Source organism: Adiantum capillus-veneris, chromosome 14 (genome assembly GCF_014529385.1).
Source record: "Adiantum capillus-veneris isolate H3 chromosome 14, ASM1452938v2, whole genome shotgun sequence".
Classification (NCBI taxonomy): domain Eukaryota; kingdom Viridiplantae; phylum Streptophyta; class Polypodiopsida; order Polypodiales; family Pteridaceae; genus Adiantum; species Adiantum capillus-veneris.
In genome coordinates this window covers 49,678,367-49,692,454 of record NC_140944.1, presented here as the reverse complement: position 1 = coordinate 49,692,454, position 14,088 = coordinate 49,678,367, and the positions used below count along the sequence as shown (strand labels likewise).

Below are 14,088 nucleotides of genomic sequence, written 5' to 3'. Positions count from 1 at the left end.
GTAGTGCACCTTCTCAACAAGACCGGCAGGATTCCCTAGCGTTTTCAGCCATCAAGACCTTCTGGCGTTTTTCACTAGCAGTTTCAGCCCAGCGTTTTCAGCAGCACCAGATCAGCCCTTGCGTTAGCAGATTCCAGGTTCAGCCTGGCGTTTTTGCAGATTGCTCCAGCGTTTTGTAGATTCTGGCAACAGATCAGCCCCCTAGCATCAGCGTTTTCAGTTTTCAGCACTTAGACTCCGCAAGTACAGCCCCAAATCTCATAGGACTCACCTACCCGCAGTGGATCCTCGCCGCACAGTCGGATCGGCCAGTGTTTTCAGTTTCAGCCCGCTGTCCGCAGATTTCTGCGCATCGTCGTTGTGTCGTCGCCATCAACGCATCTTTTTCAGCGCATCGTCGTCGCCATCAACGTCCTCGCCGACACAGTGTTAGAATTCAGCAGATAGCAGATTTGCAGATTTCAGCCCCTAGCGTTTTCAGATTTCAGCCTGTTTTGTCATCGTCATCATTGTCGTCGACATTGTCGGCAAGTTCATTGCATCTAGACCATCGTACTAGATTTGTGCAATCAATAAGCATAGACCTCTCTCGCCATAGAGAGGGGGGGCCCTTGGAGGAGGTTTTGACAACAGTCTGCTGGTGTTGTATTCTTCTCTCAGTCTCAACACCTTCATTCACAATGTTATTCACTTTGTTTGTGATCATTTTCACTCTCTCACTAAAGGAACGGAAGGCTCTCCCTTTCGTAAGTAAAAGGAACCCTTGAGCACAGTTCGGAGCACTCATCTTGAGAAAAGTTCAACACTTATGTATGATATTTTATCTCATTTGTGGCGCACTAATTCCCACAAGAAAGGGCTCCGTTTGTTATTAATAGAGAAATTTTTCACTCTGAAGCGTTTTGGGGGACGAACGCCACGCTCTTGCGAGGAAGGCCATATTATTACATAATTACCTACTCTTGCATAGGAGTCTCAGCCATGGACAATCATGATTGCTTCACTATGTTAGCATGTTACCTCTTTCGCCTTCGGTCACTGGCAGACGTCCCTGTGGGAGATTGTGTTCTGCAAGATGGTCGGTCATATTTCTGGTTGCTTGGCTACCTCTAGTTTACTCTTTGCTTGGAAAGCCCTTACGGCTCATCTTTCATGGCATGACAGACAACTTAATGGGAATTTGCTACGCTTGGAATGCATTGGAGCAGGGCATTCTCTCTACTCTTGTTGACCGGTTGCTATGCCAGTCATGGCATACACATGGTGGATGATGTGGTTGACACGTCTGGGAATATGCTTTGTTTTTCTCAGGCAGTTGCACGTTTTGATTTGGGCGTGCATTATCGTTAGATTTAGACTGTGCTTGAGCACATACTGGTTGCTTTCCGGCCCATTCTGCCATTGACCAATGGATGCTGTATGTCGGATTGGGCTTTATGGGACACACCTTTTGGTTGCCATTTCTGCCGCAACATTTATTCTTCTCTCCTGCATAAGTCTTGGCTGGTTGACCATCGTAATGCACTATGGTCTTTGCATAAATCTGATCAGTGGTGGAGAAAGGCTCTTACTGCAATCTGGAAGAGCCATTTGCCTATGAAGGAACGTCTGTTTCTATGGCGCTGCTTGTTGGGAGTTCTCCCTGCTGGACCTCTTCTTAGTGCGCATCACATCTGCTCTTCTCGTTGTGTCAGATGTTCAGCTTGTGATGAGACGTCAATCACGGGCTTTGGGATTGCTGTTCACTAGGGCCTTCCTTGACGGCATATCAGCTTGTATGTGTTACCCTTTCCCTCGGCAGTTTGCCACAAACGGTTCTGGAATTTTGGCATTCTCCCAACTTCCCTTCAACGATTTGCGGTCTTCTTCACAGGGGTCAGATTTTGGTCTCTATGGTCTTTGTGGCGCAATTTTTGAATGTTTGATCAGCATGATGTGGATCCGTTTCCTTTGTTCAAGATTTCACTCAGGCAATCCTTGCATTTGTCCTTGATGTTGGGGCTATATCCTTGGATATCCTTCAGCTCGCCTATGTATGCTTTAGAGCCTCCACATTATGGAACACTTTTGTGTTCTTCCTTTTGTATCTGATCTTTCTGATGGGTTTTTGTCACCAGCGTGTGACTACTATCTATCCTTTTTGTTGATTTCTTTCTTATTATCTATTTACTTTCACTTTTTGGAAACACCCCTCGGGAAATCTAACTGCCCTGCATTGCATAGCTAGTGTGGAACTGTCCAGAGGGAGTCCAAGCCTGAGGGCAAGACAGCACTAAGGTTGGACAAGGACTATGGTTAGCCAAGTGGGGTCATTGACTAGCCAAAGTGGAATCCTTTGCTACAGAGGCTACATTTCAGTTTTGGATGTGGCCGCAGTGTACAAAGAGGGTCGGATGACCTAGAAAGATACAATGGCAGCATCTCCTAAAATTTAGGGAACTGCTATTTTGGGACCTGAAAATGTCTTCGCGTCATTACGTGCAGTTTGACATGGGGATCATTTTGTTACTCTGTGGCCAAGTCAACAGAGGCTGCAGGTGAGATATTTTTAGACCCGAGGGTCTAAAGCGGGAAAATGCACAAATGAGTGACACTTGGCACTCTGAGGCCAGTTTACTACTTATAGAGAAGGCAAAAACGTGATTTATAGCTGGGAGGCTCATTTTGCAAGTCTCTGTCACAGGTTAAGAGCTATGGAGTGCTTGCTTTCCCTCTTATGCACAGTGCGGTGCCAGGAGTGATGCCCTGCACGCTACGCACTGCCCTCTCTCTCCCCTTTGGCAGTATGTTATGCCCCTCTAGTGGGCTTTTCATTTGACCAATGTACAGTTGTGTGGGTTCATGCGCGATTGCCGAGGCAAGAGCCTCTTGCACAGGTACTGGATTAGCTAGCGGCTAATCCCCCCGCAGGTACAGGTGAATTCGGAGAGGTTTCACGCCAGAAATCTCGTCCGATTCAAAGGGCAAGTAGCCCTACAGGTGCGGGAGCTCGAGGACTTGCTAGGGATGCGACCGGCACGCGGAACGGAGCCCGAAACAGTGAATTACAGCCTGCTGTGTATTTTTGCAGGTTTAGGGTTTTGGCCCTAAACGGACCCTAATACCCCCAGGAGGTTCGGGGACGCAAGGGGACCGCTGTACAGGCGATCTGGCGCATTTTCAGGGCTGAAAACAGAGAATTCAGCGTGCTGCAGATTCTCGCCAGGTTTTGCAAAGTGCCCGTATGCGTCGGGAAAGTCGGTCAATGCGTGGGAATACTGACCGTGAAGGGTTCTAGTACAGTTATGCTGCCGAAATCGGGCTGGAACAGAGGAAATTCAGCCGAGTTTGTGCGGGGCAGCTTGTAGGAACCACAGCGTTTATTCCCTCTTTTGAACAATAAAGAAATACCGAAAGGGGCGCCTAAGTTAGGGGCCAATCTGGTGTCTGTCTACTCATACAGGTGCAATCTAGCAGCCTGTATCCCTCTCCCCTTTGTTGTGTCTTGAAAGTACAGGTAAAATAGACGACTAATAATGGGTGAAAGCTAAATCAAGGTTTAAAGTAAAGTCTACCGCCCTTTTTGGATTGAACAGGCCGGTTACAGTTTTCCTCACTTTGAGGTTTCCCACTTGTAAATTAATCGAAAAAGATTTACAAAAAAAAAGTATGTGTCAAGTGTGTGTAGGGTTTGTTATGCATGCATTGTTTTCCTTGTGCTGTATGAACTGACTTTTTTTTTGTGTGTGTGTGTGTGTGCGCGTGCGTGCGTGTGCGCGTGGGTGTGAGAGTAAATTCTGTTTTAGAGCATGTTTTTCATTGTTTCCTTGGCATTCTTGCTTTCATGTGTTTTTCGTATTGTGTTGCTTGGGTTTACTGTAGTTGGCTTGCTGCTCTGCCTACGTGGGAGTTTGGGGCAATGGCTTCTATGTGTCAGGTCAACTCTGTTGAGTTGATCCTTGTCCTTCCGCAGCTACACAATTTTCAGATATGTTCTTACAGTCAACAAACAGTCTTCAACAAATAGTCTTCAAATATATTTCTCAGGAAAAAGAAGTGCTACGTATATTATTATCAATATGTGTACTATTTTGAGATTTGACATAAAGCTGAAATTTCTGAGATATTGCTATGCGATGACTATTGTGATTATTATACACTTGCATTCTACTTAGAATCATGCAATGCTTGTATTTCTACCGTTTTCTTATTTGTGGTTGGGGTGACATTGTTATGTTTCTTGAATTTCATCGTTTCTGCTCTTAGACTCCACGTAGCCATCTTCTACAAGAACGCTTCTTGTTCACTGTTGTGCATCTAGTACAGTGCAATCAGAGGCAAAGTGCAAGCTAAGAACTCCTTCAAAAGTCATCTTAATAATAAGTAACATAAGGGTTTCAGTTCATGAAGTTTCTTCAGACTGCTTACCACATACCCACATTAGGATGTAGAAAATATAAAAAATACATGGGTGTTGAAACTTCTTTGTGAATCGCAGGTTGAGGCACCATTCCAATCCAAGCAGAACTCTGACCAATGCATTGTTGAATTTCTCTACATGTCGTTTGGGCACCCACTTGTCATATTGTGGTCCACTTTTGTGTATTATTTTGATCTCGTTTGCCTACATGTGAAAATAATGTCTGGACGGTGGCTATTTGTAGAAGGTTTTGTGATAAGCTACTAGTTAACGTAGGATCTTCTAGGATGGGATGTAGATATGGAAAGATCCCTAATTACTATGGGTACTAGTGCCATGCTCTCTAGTCGTAGGGTACAATGTCTGCATGATTTCTGTTTTGCTTGGATAAACTGCTAAAAACTTCCTTTGCACCAACATGTTTCCGTAGGTATTAACAAGCATGTATGCTAGTTGATACCTTTGACGGAACTTATAAATGTTTTTGTTGCATTGTTTGTAGCATAAAGAGGGGAACCATTGTCCTACTTCTGTTCTTGAAGAGCTTCATTGGATACTGCTCATGTCAGGGCATGTGCTAGCAGATCCTGGTGAAGGTGAAACTCCTATGGTATGTAAGGAGTATACTTACTATCTGTGCCATTAATTATGCTATGAAGATCACCCAATGTTTTTGTGATATCAAGCACAAAACATCATGCAAGTGAAATGTATGTGTGGAAAGCATATTAAAGCCTCGAGAGTGCACAGTGCTCATATTTGTCTCCTGCATCTTGTTTCCTTACTTGAGATGTATGTCATTGTATGCTGATAAAAGCACAAAGCTAATATGGGTCTGTAAATGTGCACAGATACCGGATACATTCCTCACACAATTTCCAGAAAATTTGGAAGCTGCTAATCACCCAATAGTGCTACTCTCACGGTTCGTTTTTATCATGTCCTTCTTCGTGCTCTAACTTGGCCAAATATGAGCAGAATGGATCTCATACCTAGATCTCTCCTTTTTTTTTTTCCTGACCCTTGAAGGTTAAATGGAGGAATGAATGCGAGTGATATCAATGCAATGATAAGTGAGGAATGTCTCACAAGCATTCCATCCTCTTTGATATGTGGAATCAGCAATGTGCTGTGTAAAAATTCAAACCCAAATGGACACATCTCCACAAAAAAATGTGTCTGTCTTAAATATAACTTGCTCTTCCGCAGGTCTCGCAAACTTGGACTTTCACTAGGAGATTGGTTTAGGAATATACCAAAAGCTGGCTGGCATGTGTAGCAATTCACAGAGGTGGTACTGTAAGCCTATTAACCTTCATAGCTCTGATAAAGCTCAAGGTGTTCATCATCAAGCCCACTTTGAAGTGAGGCAACCTCACATTTTGGCCACTTATAGTGTCTGGATGCAGGTGCGAGGGTGAATGTTATGACAATGGTTTTGTGGTTATGCTTGAGGTCCAAAAGTATTGCTACAGAGGTCAACATTGATGGTTTTTCCAAGTTTTTTCTTGGTGTTGACAAGCTTGGTGTTGACTCGTTAACCCCTAGCATAAATCTTCGCTTGCTGAACTAGGAATTGTGCTTATGCGCGGCAAGCTTCAAGCACCAAGCCATGTGATGGATAGCTGACGGTTACTGTTAAAAAGTGGTAAAGCAACTAACTTGCTATACATGCTTGCAATTTATGCACCGTGGAAGAGGAAGAGATTACCAGCCTCCATGCTTCAATGTGGGTAATAACTGTCAGTTTAAGAGGAAGAGGAGGGTCCTTTATGCATTTGGCAATCATGTCCGGAAGAAGGGAAGAAAAGAGGATGTGGCAGCCATGTACAAGGGATGGGTCTTCAACATCTCCCTTACATGCAAGAAAGGAAAGAGGAAGTGACAGCCTAAGGCAGCTGTCACAGTTAGAAGGCTTTTGCTATGATATATGAGAAAGTCTTGATTTTTTTTGAGGGGGTGTAGCCTGCTACAGTGTCACTTTCACAGGACACAGTTAGTACAGTTGGTCTAGGCTGGTTCACACTAGACGGACCCTCTGGACCCTCTGGCCTAGGGAGTGAGACGTGGCAGGGTACCGACGGTGGTCTAGTGGACCTCGTGTGGCCAGGTCACCACATGGCTGACATTTATGAGCCGTTGGTGGCTCTTCATGGTGGTACATATGAGTAGTAGCGGTTGGTGATCGTTATCATCTTCTTCACCTTTGGTCCAACATCGTCGTCGAGAGCAGTGAGTCTATACACAAAGCACGTCTTCACCATCCTTGCACATCTGAGCCTCGACACCCCCATTGTACCTGTGAGTCCTGGGCTGGAGCTGAGTGTGCTGCCACGCCAGAGTTGTATCAGTCTTTGAGATAGTCGAGTCATATGTTTTGGTCTTATGTTCTGGTCTGCTGTTGTGTCTTTGTGAGCTCTCTCGATGTCTATTGTTTCCTTTCTGTTCAGTCTGTTTGAATGAGATTGTCACGCACATTGCACTGAGGACCACCCACTGTAGAGAGCACGACACATTATCCACGCTACAGGTGCTCTCATTTTGGCGATCATGGTGGGACCTCAACTGAAATCTCACTCTGTGAGGTGCAAATCTTGAAGCTAGTTGGGTTTATCCAGCTTCACCTACCTTGCCTAGCTTTGCCGAGCTTGCCTTGCATTGTTCTCCTCTCGCCTGGTCCAACTGGTCTAGTCCTCTCTCGCCCTAGTCATCTATCGCCCTGGACCAACCTGCCCTCGTCTCTGGTCTAGACCTCCTCGACCCTGGTCTAGTCCTCCTCGTCCCTGGTCCAGCCTGGTCTAGTCACTTGCCTGGTCTAGACCCTGGTCTAGTCCTCCTCGTCCCTGGGCCAGCCTGGTCTAGTCACTTGCCTGGTCTAGTAGAGTCTAGACCAGTCTTCAGCCAGTTCAAGGTTTTCTTGCCCAAAGCTTGGTTGGTTTGGTGGTCGCTGCATGACCCATACAAGGCGGTCAGTCGAGCGTCAAAGCGCACTCCTGAGTCCTCTGAAGTACTACAACAGAAGACGACCCTTGGAACCTATTAGAAGTCCATCAACCTCATCACCCATACCTCCACATACGGCATCACCCATTCCTCCCTCCGGTTCCACATCTTCCAGATCACCTTCTCCAGTGAAGCTCTCTCCTATTTTGCTACAGCAGGCTACTGAGCAACAGGCTCAGCAAGGGGCCATGGAGCCATTGGCTAGCGTTTTGGCTAAGGTAAACATCAAGTTCCCTACATTCAAAGGTCTCTCTTCAGAAGATGCTGACGACCATGCAAGGAGGTTTGTATCTCTTTGTAGGGGTCGTGGTCTTAACAGGGAAGATGCTTATTTGGTACTCTTTCCATCCACCTTGGATGGCTTAGTAGACAAATGGTACAGCCAGTGTGCAGAGAACCATTTTGCAACTTGGGCAGCCTTAAGACAGCAGTTTTGTGCAGCTTTCAGGCCAAGTGACTACCAGGAGAAGGTGTTGGATGAGTTGGCCAACATGGTGCTCCAGCCAGAGGAGACTTTTGCAAAACTTATGACGAAAACCAAGTCTCTGGTTGCCAAGCTTCCCCTGCAACCAGGTGAATTTATGGTTAAGAAGTGGGTAGAGAAGGCGCTTCCCAAAAGTTCTCAGCAAAAACTACGAGAGAGTCTCCGACCCGACCCCACTCTCGAAGAGTTCATCGCAGTTGCTACGAGGATAGAGGGGGCTAGGAAGCTGTTCACCAACCCCCCTCACATAGAGACCCCCTCTGTGTTTTTGGAAAGTCCTTCTGATCCTTTAACTTCTTTACGCAGGGAACTGGAAGCCCTAAAGTTACAGCGAGCTCTTCAAGAGGAGAGGTCCTTCTCTCTTAGACTAGAGAAGCCTCCACATCACGAGGCATTGGAACAGATTAAGCGCGAGCTAGAAGAGCTCAAGTGTCAACAAGAGACTAAGGCTACGGTTTGGTGCAGCTCATGCCGCTCTCCAGGGCACCCTCCACAGGAATGCTCCCTTCGGGTTTACTGCCACTTCTCTGAAAAATCTGGACATAAGGATAAGGATTGTTACTACCTCAAGGGATTGCCACAAATACAACAAAGTCTTGGTCCTTCTCTTCAGCAAGGGCCAGCACCTGCATCCAACATGGTTTCTACCTGTGGCCATCCACACCATATGCCACCTTTGCTGACAGCCCCTCCTATGCAAGGTATGCAGAGCACTTTTCCCTCTCAGAGCTTTTATAATACCCATGCTCTCTCATCTCCCAAAGCTTCTATGCCTCCACCTCCAACTCAATGCACCAAGAGCAAGAACCACCTCGCACTTCGACTTGCCCTTTGAATCGGCCCATTTTGTGCTATAGATGCGGGGAATATGGGCATTACCAAAGCAAATGCCCCCTGCCAGAAGGGTCCCCTCCCTACTGTCATTGCCCCGAAACGAAGGATCACTACAGTAAGGATTGCCATAAAATTCGTGCATCCACGGCTTCAAACCCAAGTCAAAGCCAGAATGAGTTTGCCTTTCCCAAGCTCAATTTGATAGCAGTTAGCACTGTTTCTCAGCCGCCCCCTTCTACCCACGTGGTTACCCCTCAAAATAAGCCGCCGCAGTTGGCAAAGGAGCCATCGGGCATCCTCACCCGGGCCCAGAGAGCCGCTCTCGGTCTTAGCATTCCATCAAGTTCAACTCCCCCACACATTCTCACACCAGTGAATACCCTGAGTGAATACCCTGCCTGTAGCTGTTAACAAGCAATCCCCCAGTGCCATGAAAGAATCCAAATCTTTGCTCTTGATGAAGCTTTCTTGGAAGCAATTTCCGATCTGCAAAAGATCAAGATACCAAAGGAACAACAGGTAGAAAAAGAGAAGCTTACAACATAGACAGTCTTGAAGAACACTTTCCAACAAGTGTCCCTTTATGACATGTGGCTAGATGCAAATTTTAGAAGTGACACCCTTGCTGTTATTCAGTCACTTTATCCTCAAGCAGGTCCTAGTGGCGGGCACCTCCCAGTGCGACCATCAGAGTCCTATATGATATCTAATCCCCCTGCTCCACTCACTGATTATAGAAGCCCTCGCCTGACAGTGTCCGTTTTAGGTCGGCAATTCTCAGGAGGGATAGTGGATGGTGGATCTGGCATCAACCCGATGCCCGAGTTCACTATGTTAGCTCTAGGTCTATAGCCTACTCGCCCTGCTCCCTTCACAGTTACATTGGCCGATCAACGAACAGTATACCCAGTGGGCATCGTGGACAATGTGCCTCTGCAGGTACAAAACTTTACTTTTAACTTGGATTTTGTGGTGGTTCGTCTTCCCCAGGTTGAGGGCGGATTTCCCTTGCTTATTGGAAGACCATGGCTGCGACACACTAAAGCACTCCACGATTGGGGAAACGATGCAATGTGGATACATACTTCTGGCTCCCCGATGCAACCGATTCTCTTAGAAGGAGGTATGGATCTGGTGGTGCAGCAAGTTTCTTTGTCAATGGAAACCAATCCTGAACATGAACAGCCTACTCCACCTGACGGGTCGGATGAGGATCTGTTGGAATGGTTGGATGCTACCAAGTCTATGCCTTGTTATGGAGTCTCTATTCACTGTTTGCCTGAAGGTACACCCTTTGCAAATGTTTCCATGGTTACGAAACTTAATGAGCCACCTGAGCCGTTGAAGAAGCAGAGAAGTAGGAAGAAATCTCCTCTACATGAGTTCAGTCCCCCTCAAACATCAACCCCTTTGGTGTCTCTTTCTTCTTCGACCAGAAGAAAGCTCTCCTCTGTGTCTAGCAAACTCCTTTCTCAGAGCCCGTCCTGCAAGATGAATTCCAAGATCTTGATAGCTGTCTTGCTCATGATAGCGGTCTGCTCCTTACTTGTACCTATCTACCCTTACCCCCTCGACCTTACCCACAATCAGAATGCCCACATCCTTCGGGTTCACAGTTGTGGCAAAGAGATCATCAAGAGCGCCAATCATTGTTGTTCCCATCATCTACATGAGAGTCACCAAAACAATAGAGAGCAGGCACTAATGTTCTCCCGTGCTGCCGTAGGCTCCTGGCGGCAGGCCCTCCATTGGTGCTGGCTCCTACAGAATCCTCCCTTGGTGCCGGTTCCTGCATTTCGTTGTTCACCAGATGAAATTGTCGCTTTCCACAGGGACAAGCATGATGATCGCTTGTCTATCCCCCTCGCCACCTACCCACTCGCCCTCACCCCCTCACCTACCCACTCGCCCTAGTCCCTCCCCCTCGCCCCTAGTCCTTCCACCTCACCCCCTACCCCTCGCCCTCGCCCTCGCCCTCGCCCTCGCCCTCGCCCTACCCTCCCCCTCGCCCCCGGCACTACCCCTAGCCCTAGTCCTACTCCCTCGCCTCCTACCCCCTTTCCCCCTCGCCTTGCCCTAGTCCCTCCCCCTCGCCCTCGCCCTCGCCCTCGCCCTAGTTCCTTTCCCCTCTCCCCCTCGCCCTAGTCCCTCCCCCTCACCCCCTCGCCCCTACCCTCCCTTGCCCAACCCCTCACCTTCTCCTCGCCCCTACCCACCCCCTCACTCCCTCTCGCCCCTACCCACCCTCTCCCTTCCCGTCGCCCCTACCCACCCCCTCTCGCCCCTGCCCACCCTCTCGCCCCTACCCACCCTCTCCCTTCCCCTCGCCCCTACCTCCCCCTACTCGCCCCTACCCACCCCCTCACACACTCTCGCCCCTACCCTCCCCCTACTCGCCCCTACCCACCCCCTCTCTGCTCTCGCCCCTATCTAGGCCCCCAACCACCCCTTTCCCCCTCGCCCCTACCTAGTCTCTCCTCCCCCTCCCTTACCCCTACCTAGCTACCTAGTGAGCATATCACTTTGCTGTGGTGGAGCCTCATCTTGTTCCAGTTGGGATTCTTGGACTATGCAATCATATTGGGTTCTTGCCTATTCAAAGGCTTAAGGCATTGCAAGCAGGACAGTGTTTTACTCCACTTTTGAGCTATGTAAGGTCATGGTTGGGCCTAGCACCTGCTTCAAGAAATGTACGGATGCAGCACCTAGTGGTTTTCTTTCACAGTTTTTTTAGTATTTCTCTCACCGAGACGGTGAGCGGTCTTGTGGCGGGCAACCTGTCGCCTGCTACAGTGTCACTTTCACAGGACAAAGTTAGTACAGTTGGTCTAGGCTGGTTCACACTGGACGGACCCTCTGGACCCTCTGGCCTAGGGAGTGACACGTGGCAGGGTACCGACGGTGGTCTAGTGGACCTCGTGGTCACCACATGGCTGACATTTATGAGCCGTTGGTGGCTCTTCATGGTGGTACATATGAGTAGTAGCGGTTGGTGATCGTTATCATCTTCTTCACCTTTGGTCCAGCATCGTCGTCGAGAGCAGTGAGTCTATACACAGAGTACGTCTTCACCATCCCTGCACATCTGAGCCTCGACACCCCCATTGTACCTGTGAGTCCTGGGCTGGAGCTGAGTGTGCTGCCACGCCAGAGTTGTCTCAGTCTTTGAGATAGTCGAGTCATATGTTCTGGTCTGCTGTTGTGTCTTTGTGAGCTTTGTTGATGTCTATTGTTTCCTTTCTGTTCAGTCTGTTTGAGTGAGATTGTCATGCACATTGCACTGAGGACCACCCACTGTAGAGAGCACGACACATTATCCGCGCTACAGGGGGGAGGTTGTTGGGTCATTGTTTGCGTCGTTTAGTGGCTAGAGGTTGGCCGCCACGTACCCACGAGTGCGTATCTATATACAAGGTTGGCCACCATAAATCCACTGTAGTGTATCTACTATCTATATACAATGTAGGGTTAGGAAAACTTCTTAGCCTGAGATAGAGAGAGAGAGAGTTCAAGCTTCAATTCGGGTCGTGCTTTTTCCCGTTAGCCAGTTTCGCCCATTCTTCATGGCGGCTTTGCCGGTCTTGAGCGCTACACACGGCGCTCCATCACCACTTGCCTGTCGCGTGGACTGTACTGGCGACCTGTTGACACGCATTGACTCCAAAGTACAACACTTGGCTCAGCATGCCTTGGTTGGTAGGATGATTGGACAGTCTCCACCTCGATCTTCTATCCGTGATTGGTGTTAGACTGCATTGGGCACTACTCAGGGACGGATCTCGGAGCTTACACTCCTTGGTAGAGGCATCTTCATGGTACGTCTTTCAGATCCCGCCACTGCCTCAGCTCTCCTGGCTCGCTCTCCGATACTCTCTGATCGCAGGATGATATACTTGACGAGGTGGTATCCCGAGTTTACTACTGAGGAGTTTGACAGTCGGCATCTTATTCCCAGATTCCCTCTGACGCTCTCCTTCCCGGATATGCCTCTTCATTTTATTGATGATCATCTCCTTCAGATGATTGCTGCTCATTTTGGCATAGTTTTTCCAGGATCCTGCATCTTCTCATCTGGTCCACCTCGCATTCAGGTCCTGGTGTTTGGGGATACTTCGTTACCAGATACAGTTACTGTGGCTGTGCGTGATAGAGACTACTCTTGCCGAATGGTAGTCACTGGCCTCCCAGGACAGTGCCTACGTTGTCATGCGATGGGTCACTTGGCACGCGATTGCCCCACTCAGCCACGGCATCGGCGTCAACAACAGTCGGCTCGTGGCACTCAGGCTCAGCCACGTGGTCAGTGTCCGCAACTGGTTCCTACTACTACTAGAGCACCTTAGCAGCCTACGGGTGCTCCCTCTGCTTCAGTTCCTACTGAGACTGCATGGCAGACAATTGGTCGTAACCATTCCTTCCGTCCTCATCAGCAACCCACACTGCATGCAGCCCCCAATGTTAACTCTCCTGCCCCCTCTCAAGTTTCCGCCACTCCCTTACCCCCTGCTTCTCCTCGCAATTCTTCTTCTTCAGCCCAGGATCACTTACCTCTACTACCAGCTCCTCCTTCACTTGCCATTCCCCTGCCCGTTTCTACCCCTCTTTCCGAGGTCCCTATTCCCATGCAGATGGATCACTCATCGCTACTACCTCTTCCTTCTCCTCCTCTCCCTCTCGCCCTTACTCCTCCCCCTCCACCTTCTGGTACACCCCCTCCCTCAGCCGCTCATACTTACGTCCCACGCAGTTTTCTCAGCTCTTGCCCTCTTTCCTGGGGATCTCATCGGGCTGAAATGTGCGGTGACTCAGAAGGACCATTGCGGGTGCAGCTCTACCTTATGCATCACAAGCCAGGTTGTGTTCCCTCTTTAATAGGCAGTCGCTCTCAGCCAACCCATTCTTTTTTCCTTCCATTCCATGCAGCTCAGGAATGGTCCGAGGATCAGGTTCTGCATTTTGTGCATGCACAAACTATGGCTCAGCTTCATTTATGGTTGTCTACTTCCGCTCCGGATGTATTGTCTCCACACTTCCCTTCATGTATTGGTGCTATGGAATGGAGTGATGTATATGCTTGCTATTCATTGCCTATGATCATTCATGTATCCTCAGATGTGGTGCTTCCTATGTCCATGCGCATTTGGGGTGTCAAAGCTGCAGCATCGGTCATGCAATGTAAACAAGATGAGGTCCGCAGTTGGTGCAATGAGACACCATATTTTAGAGAGGGCTTGCGGGTTGCTTTCCTCCAGCCTGAAGCTCACCCCTTGGATGGCCCAGCTGCCTCCAAGAAGATGCGCAGTTAGACAGATGCTTTACCAATTCTTTCATGCAGACTATGGATTTACATGTAGTTTCTTGGAATGCT

The 14,088-nt window shown here is 48.5% G+C and overlaps 1 protein-coding gene across 5 annotated transcripts in view; it reads left to right on the top strand.

Moving 5' to 3' along the window:
* The window catches only part of LOC147442343 (exportin-4 protein), a 155,687-nt gene that overhangs the window by 89,832 nt on the left and 51,767 nt on the right, over window positions 1–14,088 (top strand). For all 5 annotated transcript variants that reach the window (XM_086528548.1, XM_086528547.1, XM_086528551.1 and 2 more), the window contains 2 exons: window positions 4,902–5,009; window positions 5,251–5,324. In XM_086528548.1, the coding sequence (XP_086384674.1) occupies window positions 4,902–5,009; window positions 5,251–5,324 (182 nt within the window). The remainder of the gene's footprint in view (window positions 1–4,901; window positions 5,010–5,250; window positions 5,325–14,088) is intronic.